Source organism: Cannabis sativa, chromosome 9 (genome assembly GCF_029168945.1).
Source record: "Cannabis sativa cultivar Pink pepper isolate KNU-18-1 chromosome 9, ASM2916894v1, whole genome shotgun sequence".
NCBI classification, from domain to species: Eukaryota; Viridiplantae; Streptophyta; class Magnoliopsida; order Rosales; family Cannabaceae; genus Cannabis; species Cannabis sativa.
Window position 1 is genome coordinate 12170755 of NC_083609.1, and position 11080 is coordinate 12181834.

General features: G+C 33.8%; 1 protein-coding gene and 1 long non-coding RNA gene across 2 annotated transcripts; one reads left to right on the forward strand and one right to left on the reverse strand.

Annotated features, from left to right (window-relative positions):
- Positions 1-2227: 2227 nt before the first annotated feature.
- On the reverse strand, positions 2228-3118 carry LOC115724132 (uncharacterized). Its single transcript, XM_030653600.2, has 2 exons — positions 2738-3118; positions 2228-2629 (listed from the first exon to the last, which is right to left on the reverse strand). The coding sequence occupies exons 1-2, from the start codon at positions 2932-2934 to the stop codon at positions 2461-2463; spliced, it is 366 nt and encodes a 121-aa protein (XP_030509460.2). The 5' UTR covers positions 2935-3118; the 3' UTR covers positions 2228-2460.
- Positions 3119-3557: 439 nt separating this feature from the next.
- On the forward strand, positions 3558-8111 carry LOC133030949 (uncharacterized). Its single transcript, XR_009684484.1, has 2 exons — positions 3558-4127; positions 7843-8111. It is a non-coding gene; the product is annotated as an uncharacterized LOC133030949 (long non-coding RNA).
- Positions 8112-11080: the final 2969 nt, after the last annotated feature.

An 11080-nucleotide genomic window follows, 5' to 3' on the forward strand; every position in this document is an offset into this window, starting at 1 on the left:
AACCTTACCACCAGACCACAGTGGCTCAACGTCTTAATTCGAAGCTCTGTCGCCGTTATTTTGGTCCCTTCGAGGTGATAGCAAGGGTTGGACCAGTCGCACACACACTAAAGCTCCCCTCCGACAGCTGCATTCATCCCACAGTTCATGTGTCGCTCATTAAGCCTTTTATGAGAATAAACCCGACTAGTTACTACCTCCACTGAAGTTCACTGTTGCCAACAAATCAATTATGACTCCCTTAGCAATCCTGGCTACTAGAGTTCAACAACTTCCCAACAAAATCCTGAAACAAGTGTTGGTTCAATGGTCCTTGAGCAACCCCAAAGACGCGACTTGGGAAGATTTTGATACTTTCATGAAGATATATTGGCTGCATAACCTTGTGGACAAGGTTAATTTCGAAAGGTTAGTAGTGTTAGCAAGGCCCAAACTGTAGGCCCAATCGAAATGGATCCCAAAGAAGTACATGAGGGGATATCCAATTGGGAAAGAGATGCAAACCAACAAAAGGAGCCCAACCAAGCTCAAGTCGATGGTGAAGAAGATGAGAACATCGCAGCTGCAAATGGAGAGGCTCGTAACATAAAAGAACATGTAAAGCCAAACTGGCTGAGGGATTATGTAATGAGAATGGGTTGTTATGAGTTAGTTTTGAGGTCATAACCATTTATGTTTGCATCTATTAACTACTAAGTATAAAAGGAGCATTGTAATTTTCACAAAAAAGCATGTTGAATAAAATAGCAATTGCTAATTCAGGAGACTTGCCTTGTCTCGTAGAAGGCTCTTCACTATCAGAACAAGCCAGCATAGTCGATCTTGGGCTAACACGAGTTGAGTTCCTAAGTTAAAAGGTTTTATTTTGAAAATACTATATTTTTTCATTATTAAAAATGTCTAAACATTTCTAATCATTTTATATATATATATCACTTAATAGACTATCATGTTTTGCATTGGGACCTTATAACTTCAAAAGCCGAGCCAGCTTTGGCTGTTTACCATTTTGTTTTTTGTTCACACAACTTACACAGTCCAGAGTTATATGAAAAGCTTTGGTGCTCCAAAATGTAACTAGTTAAGAAAAGTTTCATGATAAAAAAAAAAGGAACATATATAACACAGGATTACCAGGTACTAACTTATATCCATCCTCATTGCATTATCAATTATTGTCATTGTAGACTTGTCATTATGAAACTAGTCAATTAACTTGGAAAGATTGTAACATTGTATCCCATGAGATAAGTTTTCAAATCCAGAGAAAACCATTGATGTTTTAGATTACTTGCCCTGTCGTTTGTTCAGTGATCTCTTTCCTCTTTATAACTGAGATAATACATAAATGCTATCTAATAGCGATGCTCAAAATAATAATATCTTGCCTCACAGTGACATTACTGTATTATCTCCTTTTTCTGCTTATACATTTGTACAAAAGTCAATAAAAAGTAAAAACAATAAATTTTCCTTAAAAGGTTCTATTACAATAAAAGCATTTTAGATTGGAACTTTTCTTTTTAGGTGAGGATTTTTTATTGGAACTTTGAAATCATCGAATTTGCTAAACCAGGATATCATGGGACTGATCCTATTGGCTTTCTCAACATTAGAAAGAAAGGATATCATGCACAAATACAGTTGTTCATTCCAAAATAGTTTACCTTGTATTTGATTTTATAGCAAGTGCTGTTGTTAATTATTAAATATATTTATATCTATATGTGTTGCTCAGCTAATTTTTTGTTGATGAAAATAATAATAATGGATAATGTGTTGCTCAGCTATTTTAATTGTATACATTCCTGACCTGACCATTTATTAAATTTGTAAGTTTGAACACCCCGAAGTTCGAACTGATTGTCCACTTTTTTTTAAGAGATCATTACCATTGATTTTTATTTTACATTTTTAAGAAATATTGTATTATACTTTCATATGGTTGATTTGTGTGAGTATTCCTCAACTTCCATTCTTGTTTGATATTCAGTAAAGTTGTGAACTTGTGATACTTGGTTCATCAGTTCTTCTCATAATCTTCCTCATGGGAGGTTCAATTTAGCAGATCATCAAGTGAGTTCTGTTATAAAATCTCTCTCGAAACAAACCTTCAAGTGTGTATGGTTATTAATAAGTAAATTTGATTCCATTTGGACAAGATTTCATGGACTTGGCTCAACCATGTAAGGCACCACTAAGATTTCATTACATCCTTCTACTATGAAAGAGAATTATGTTATAACTTCATTGAATTTATTAAATATATACACCTAAATTTCAAACATTACATACAACAAAACAAGAAAACAGGGCATGAATAGCCCAATTCTCAATATCTCTAACTCCTCCAAGTAGTTTGTTCTAAGTTAGAAATGTAAATGTTAAAAATTAACCTCCAAAAAAGAAGAAAAAATTGGCCAATTTGATGGGAAGCTTTTTTCTAGACTGAATATCTCATTAAAAAGGGTTGACCTTTCCGTGCGATGGGAAGCTCCACGGCCTCATCATCCTCGTGAATTTTAAACTCAATTTTTTGTTATTATTATTACAATTTTCATCATCCATGGTTTCGGTTCTAGGGTTCAGTCCTCCATCCCCAATTTGATGATTCAAATTACACGAGGATCTGTGATCATATGGATAGAATCAATCAGAAATAAGAAGAACAAAATCGAACAAATTAATATAAATATATATAAATAAAGCTGAGAAAAAAAGAAACTAAAAAACGAACCTTGGTCGGAGCCTTTTCTCCAATCGTTGGCGAGCAGAGATAGCAGTTTGGCTCAATTGCATGGAAGTGTGACGGTGATCTCCGTCGTAAGGAGTATGAGGGGGGTGGCTGTGGCTGTGGCTGTGGCTGTGGCTGTGGTGGTGGTGATTTGGTCTCCTCCGGTGAGGGACTCCTACTCCAGGTATCATGCCAGACATTTCGGTTTTCTTCTTCTTCGTATGTGAATCAAGTCGTTTTGCTTTGGGTATATAACAGAGAAGAAAAGATGAGGAAATTTCTTAGCCATTTCTCATATTCTACTAACCTTTTCCTCTTCATCTTTCTTTCCTTTTTCATTATTTTTTTAATTTCTTCACCTTCTTGGTAACTTCGCCATTTTTGTACTCATACCAAACTTTTGACCAAAATAAGTGGACCTTTTTATTTTATTTTTATTATTACTTTTTCTAACTATTTGTAAAATTATTGAAAAAAAAAATAAAAAGTTTACAGTAAATATGTTATTTTTAACCAAATAAATTATAAGGAATTATTTTATATACTGTTTTTTTAATTTTTTTTTTTTCAAATTACGGTTTTGGTTTTTAAAGTAGTTTTTACGGTAGTTTCTATTTTTATGTGAGTTGCTATATGATTTTTTTTATTGCGATTTAGGTTGCAGCTCTAGTTGCAATAGGGGTTTTTATATAGAATTCCGTAAATATACAAAAAAAAAAAAAAAAAAAAAAAGCATTTTGAAGTGTAAAAATAAAAAACTCCTAAATTAAATATATCAACATATAAATAGAAATAAAAAAAATTATTAAAAAAAACAGAATTAATGTTTCAAACAACTCTCTCTTATGTGCCACATGTAATAACTCCACTTTAAATGAACTCTCTAAACAAGTTGTTATGGCACTCTCTAGCGGGCAATATCCCGATTATCTAGTTTCTATCCTGTTTCTTTTGATCTTCTGGATCTTATCCTGTGTTTTCGCCTTTGTGGTGTCGTATTGAATCTTTGTCTTTCTTTCTTTCTTTGTTGTGCCTATTGTGTTTCCCATCTATTTGCATTTTCTTCCCCTTCTTTCTCTGCATTAATTGTTTTCCTTTTGTTTTGACTTTTCTTATGCATTGCTTACTCATTTATTACTCCTTCTCTTCACTCTGTCTCATTTATTGCTTTAGATTTTATTGAGTATCGTAGATTTTGTCTCAGCTTTTCTTTGCCTTTCTCTTCCCTCTCTTGCTCGTTTCCTGTTCTACCAATTATGGCTACCATCGTTTTGAATCGATCTAAGAGGGAGGCGATTATTATTTCTACCAGCTATAGGGTCTGAATAGGGTTATCAAAAGGACGGATAAAGCATCTTAACTCCAACTTCTACAACATGTCTTTCATCTCCAGGTGCACGTCCCTTTTCTTCTATTTAAGGATTTGGATCCTTTGGAGATCCTTACTTCTTCACCTTTTGTATTTAGTTTCCTCTGTTAATTCTATATGCTTTCGTTTTTCCTTATTAACCATCATGGATTCCTTAGCCCTTAATATTTATGAAATTCTCAATCTTACTGATAAAGAAGAGATTGTTCATGACCTTGTTGAGGATATAAGGGGGATAGTCAATCCAAAAGGTCTTTTTGTTTAGTCTTTAGTGTTTTAGCCCCAAGAACCATAAAGACTAAATGGTTCGAGGATGCTATGTGGAATGCCAGGATCACTCGTGCACCCATTACCTTTTCTGTTTATGGGTCTAGAATGTTTATGGTGGAGTTTGAATGTGAGGGGGATATGAGAAGGGTTCTAGAAGGCCAACCATTACGTGTGTTAATCCTGAGGGCCTTGATATTCTTTTACCCAACCAACTTCGATACTCCCCCTTCTGGATTCAGGTTCATTCGATCCCATTTGGCATGAAATCTTACAAAACTGGCCAAAATGATAGGGGATGAGGTTGGAGATTTCTTGGAGGTGGACAAAGTTACTATCTTCCAAGTCTCTTCCTTAGAGTCAGGGTCCTTGTTGACGTTTCTAAGCCCATCACTACGCGTATTCTTGTTGATTTCAAAAGCATTCATTGTGAAAAATGGCTTAACTTTAAGTATAATTTTTTCTCAACATTTGCTTTCATTGTGTAATGTTTGACCACACACTCACTAAGTGTATTACTTACCTTAAGAAGTGTAATGATCATGCATTTCCTCCCTCTCTTCCTTATAAAATTCCTCTCAAGGCCCTTGACAAGTCCAACGTTAAAAGAAATCCTTTTGATCTCTTCAATTCCATCCCTTTTGATGAACTCCCTCTCCCTCATGCTAATGTTGATCAATCTCTTGCTGCTGCTGTTAGTAAGTTTCTTACTACTAAGGACAATGGTGATGGGTCCTCTGTTTCTGCTCCCATTGGTAGTTTTGCTGATACTAGTTCTTTTGGTAAGGAACATGGTTTTATCCCATCAGTCGGAAGCTGATACTACTCATTTCCAAAATTTTGTATATAAGTTTTCTCTTTTTCCCTTGCGTCCTATTGGTAATAAATTTACCTGAAAGCATGGCTCCTTGTGTGAACGGCTGGATTGGAGAATTGTTAATAATAGTTGGCAAAGTCTCTATCCTAAAGCTGCTCTTTATCACCTTGGATTCTACGATTCTGATCATAGTCCTTAAAATTGTCTTAGATGATGATAGTATGCGTGTTACCAGGACTAAGAGATTCATGTTTGAAAATTACTAGCTTACTAAAGCATTTTTTTTATAGTGTTAAGGATTCTTAGGTCCAGAATAAGCCTTACTCTTCTGATAATCATCTTGGCAAATTCTTCTCTAAGCAGTAGTTTTGTATTAAAGCTATTAAAGGTTGGAATGCTGATAAGAATTTTCCTATCAAGATTTGGTCAATGCAGAAAATAGATAAAGAGTAGTAGTGTTTGGATAAACATGGCAGAATGCCTTTCATCAAAACTCACAATTTCGAGAGTCTAGTTCTCTCCCAAAAGTTACAAACTAAAACCAAATTTTTCACACACATTTTCCTTAACTATTGAGTCCTATATATAATAGCAATACCCCTATTACAATTACACTTATACCTTTTTTATTTAATATGCCAATGCCTATCAAATTCATCATTTAATAGCCTATCTCACCGTATCAATGCTTTAGAAAGGTCCATCAATGATCTTACTTCTAATTTGCCTATCTCTCATGAGGATCTTAAGAGGACTTCCCACCTTCCATCTTAATTGGTCTGTCTCCTTTATAAGCATGAAATTCTATGGAAGCAAAGGTCTAAGATTCCCTAGCTTCAGGCTGGTGACAAAAATACTAAGTACTTCCATAGTAGAGCCACTTTAAGGAAAAAGAGTAATTATATTCGAAGTCTTAAATGTGAGGATGGGAGAAGAGTTTTCTCTTTCTCTGACATTTTCCATGAGATCTGCAATTATTTCAACAACCTTTTTAAATCTCAAGTTTCTGATGGTAAAGCTACACAAGTTATCCTTTCTGATAGAACTATGAGTACTCAGCAGATGAATTTTTTTGATGCTCCTTTCTCTGTGATTGTGGTTCAACAAGCTCTCTCTCAGCTTTCTGGGGATACATCTCCTAGATTGGATGGTCTTAACCCGTTCTTTTATCAGAAGAATTGGAATGTCATTGGGCAGGATCTTACCATGGGTATTCTTGATATTCTCAATGGTACTGTTGATCTCTCATCCATTAATGATAATCTTATTGTTCTCATTCCCAAAAAATTTAGTGCTTTTACCCCAAAAGACTTCAGGACTATTAACCTATGTTCTACTCTCTATAAAAGTGTGGCTAAGGCCATTGCTAACAGGCTTAAGGCTGTTCTTGGAAGTCTTATCTCCCCTAATCAAGGGGCTTTCCTCTCTGAGCATGTCATCTTTGATAATGTCTTCATATCTCAAGAAGTTGTTCATGCTATAAACCATAGAAAGCAGGGTAAGCTAGGGTGGGTTGGTCTTAAGCTTGATATAGAAAAGGCTTTTGATCGTGTTGAGTGGGACTTTCTTTCTGCCATTCTCCATCATTTTCACTTTCCTAGTAAATTTATCAGTTTAATTCATAAATGTATATCTTTTGTTACCATTTGTTTTAGCATTAATGGCCAGACCTCTGACGAAATTCACCCTATCTGTGGAATTAGGCAAGGTGATCCTCTTTCCCCTATATTTTCCTTCTTTGCTCAGAGGGTCTCACTACTTGAACAATAAAACATAAAAAACTACTAAAATATGTTCTAAACTACCCTAATGAACGAGTATAAATCTTGTTTATCATGTATACTCTTCTTTAACCTAATTAACCTTATAAATCAATTTCTACTAAAATTATTATAAAATTTTAATATTTAACAATTTAATGTAGGCACATTTTGGAGGGGTTACATGATTTGAGACAAATGTTTAAGTTTTACGATCCAGAAATTCTCACAGTGCACGACAACAACGATTTAGAGAAGAAAGAGTCTTTTAAGGTTGCATCAGAAAGATTGGCTCATTGATTATCATTGATGAATAGCCAACACTAAATATTCTTTATTTCTTGGAATATCGAGTAAACACTACTTAAGAGATAATTTTTTTATTATTATAATTTGAAATTATTTTTACACTACAAATATGTATATATATATTTTTTAGTGCTCATTGAATGCTAGATGTCGTTGCGCTAGGGAAAACTATCCATTTAGACCCTATAGACGACCACAAAGTTTCCCAACAAATTCATGAAATATCGAAAAGGTAATAATTTAATTACTCTTTATGTAACAAATCTTTTAATCAACTAAGTTATATATGTGTTAATTAATTGAAATATTAATATAATTTTTAAAACAGTGCATACGAGATTTTAGCGGAATCAAATATGTTTATTAGGGTCTCTCCAGGAATTTCACTAGTAAGTTGTCTAAAATAACCTAAAAACTAAGAATGTGGATTTTATGTATTGAAATACATGAGTGATATCGTTGCACGTGCAAACCCTAACCATTATTTAAATGATCAAAAAATTGTAAGTCTTAATTATTAATTATCTTATTTATTATATTAACAAATGATATATATACTAATATAAATATTTACTTCTTTTTACAGTTTAGAGAAAAGAAAACATATGATGTAAAAATTGAAGTGGATAGAACAATTGCTGGCGGCCGGTGATTCACAAAGGCTTGGACGATTAATGTTAAAATGTATAAGAATTTTTCTTTCCTAGCTTATTTTTTCATGTTAACTTATAATTTTTATATATTTAGTTAGATATATTAACTTGTTAAACACTTGGACTAATTTTAAAATATTTGTGTAAGTTAATTGTAATTTTTTTAATTGCTTCTATGAAATTAATTTAAGTATATTGGCTAGTCATGAAATTAATTTAAATAATATCTAATTTGAATTAATTAATATTTAATTAAATAATAAGTAATTTAAATTAATAAATATTTAATTTAAATAAATTAAATTTGTGAATTTATATTAGGTTTTAAAACTAGAAAAATAAATTAATTTTTACAGACTATGACGTCAGTTCTTTTAGATATGGTGTCAGTTCTTATCACATATGACGTCGATTATTACTAACTAATCGATGCTATAGTGTACACTATAAGAGGGAGTTTATTTATGCATAAATCAAATATTTTGTATTTTTAAAATCTTACTAATGAATCTTTGAGCATGGTTTCGTGGACTGGTAAAAATATGTAAGAATTGTTGATACTACGTATAAAATACTTCTGTGTTATTATTTTTCTATACTTTTATTTTTTACTGATTTTTTATTCTACAATCATATTATCATGGTTTGTAGCTACATAATATCTGTTTCAGTATAATTTTATTATTTTGTATTTAATTAAATGAGTAATTAAATAGTAAGTTGGTAATTATAAAATACAAAATTTTCAAATAATAATATAATATTATTTTAATAATTATAATCGTGCTTATTATTGGAATTTTTAGAATAAAAAGTATTAAAAGTAATGTGAAAGAGAAATAAAATAAAATATTATATTTTTTTAATAATTTAGTAATTTTTAATACGCTTGGAGATACTCTAAAGAAAACTATGGGAAATAATTATTTGTCTATATGTATAGTCATCATGATAACATAGAGAGATGAGTAATTTTTTATGGGAAATTTGATTTTCTATACTTACATATACTTAATATTTTTCCCCTAAACACATAACACTTAATATTTGTAGGATATGACATACTTTAAAATATCCCTAAAATACCCCTATTTACATTACCCCCTCCCCTTTCTCTTCTTCTCTTTACTGTCGAGCTTCCTAGGGCTAAAATAAGATACCCATCGGACCCCAATCGGGGTCTCTATCGGACCCGTCAGACCTAAAAAAAATTTCAACACATGCATCGGACTCGTCATATCCACAAAATTTTTTTACCCAACAAGCACGTGCATCAGACCCCCACCGGACCCGTTAGACCCCAAACTAAATTTTTTCAGCACAAGCATCGGACCCCATCGGGCCATCGTCTTCCCCAAACTGCAATTTTCCCAAATCGCAGATCTAAACCTAAATTTAACAAAATTCACGGTGCACACATAAACACATACATTATACATTATAACCCTAAAATCAATATCTATCAATACTTCAAATCATATATCACACACACACACACAAAATAATGACAAAAAAAGGGGCCGACGGTGTAGGCAGTAAGTGGTGAGAGAGAAGTGCTCGGTTTTGATTTGGGAGGGGCCAGCGTTGTGGACGATGGTGAGGGGCCGACGTTGTGGGCGGTGGTTAGGGGGGTTTTGGGTCGTGTGTGGTTCGGTTGAGAGAGAGAGATGGGGTTGAGTTATGAGAGGGGTATTTTTGGATTTTAGAAAAAATAGTCATATATTTTCGATGGTGATACGTATTAGTTTAGAGATAAAATATTAATGTATATGATGCATATTTTAAGAAAAATGCAAAATATGGATTATAAAAGGGAAATTTGAAAAAATATGTATAAAATATCTTAAATTTTTTTCCCTAATCTGATACATTTTAAAATTTAAAAAATATCACCACTTTACAATAAACCTAAAAATACCCTTCTCATTTTCAAACCTCAACTCTCTCTCTTCCTCTATCTCTCTTGGTTGTTCTCTCACCATCTCACCCTCACCAACTCTCTTTTTTTTTCGTCAGATGTGATTTGGGCAAAACCTGGGTTTGGGATTTGATTTCGTCGGGCCCGATGCCGGTCCAATGGTAACACAAAAAAATTGAGGAAGACAAAGGTCCGATAGTGGGCCCGATGGTGGACCCAATGGGGCCCGATGCATGTATAAAAAAATAGAATTTGATATGGCCCGATGGTGGGCCCGATGGAGCCCGATTGCATGTGTAAAAAAAATAAAATTTGATATGGCCCGATAGTTGACAGTGTAGTGAAATAAAGAGAGGAGAAAAGAGGGGTAATGTAAATGGAAGGTATTTTAGGGATATTATAAAATGTGTCATATCCCACAAATATCAAATATTATGAGTTTAGGGGAAAATTTTTAAGAATATGTAAGCCTAAAAAATCAAATTTTCCTTATAAAATTGTAGACATCAATATCCTGAGGAGATTACCGACTATCGACCTATTAGTCTTTGTTCTACATTTTACAAAATCATTTCTCGGGTGCTGGTTAACCGTCTCAAACCCATTCTCAATCGCATAATCTCTCCCACTCAAAGTGCATTCCTTCCCAATCGCTTAATTTCTGATAACATCATTATTGGGCAAGAGGTAATGCACTCTCTCTCACATCGCAAGACAGGTCGCTTGGGATGGATGGCCATCAAGTTAGATATGGCCAATGCTTTTGATCGTGTGGAATGGATCTTCATTCGCCGTGTAATGGAGAAATTTGGGTTTCCCCAAAGGTTCATTACCCTGGTCATGGCTTGTGTTTCTACTGCAACCTTCTCTTTCTCCATTAACCAACAAGTTCTTGGCCATGTTCTGCCTTCTAGAGCAAGGGGACCCCCTCTCTCCATATTTATTCCTTTTGTGCTCTGAAGGTCTTTCCTCCTTGATTCACCTTAAGGCTCAACAGCCCCAGCCCCGTAAACATTATCTGGGAATCAAAATTTCCAGGACCGCTCCTCCTCTTTCTCATCTTTTCTTCGCTGATGATAGCCTTCTCTTCAATTCTGCTTCCCCTACCGCTGCGGCCATCATTAAACAAATCTTAACCGACTATAGCCAGGCTTCTGGTCAGTTGGTCAATTTTACCAAATCAGCCATGTTCTTCTCCCCAAATACCATGTCTGAAATCAAAACCGACATCACTACCATCCTTGACATCCCTA

What these genes read in the sequence shown, in the direction of transcription:
- LOC115724132 (XM_030653600.2), bottom strand. Translation starts at nt 2,934, where the DNA reads ATGTCTGGCATGATACCTGGAGTAGGAGTCCCTCACCGGAGGAGACCA. An exon ending in GAGAAAAGGCTCCGACCAAG is followed by an intron (nt 2,630 to 2,737) that starts GTTCGTTTTTTA and finishes ATATGATCACAG; the next exon opens with ATCCTCGTGTAATTTGAATC.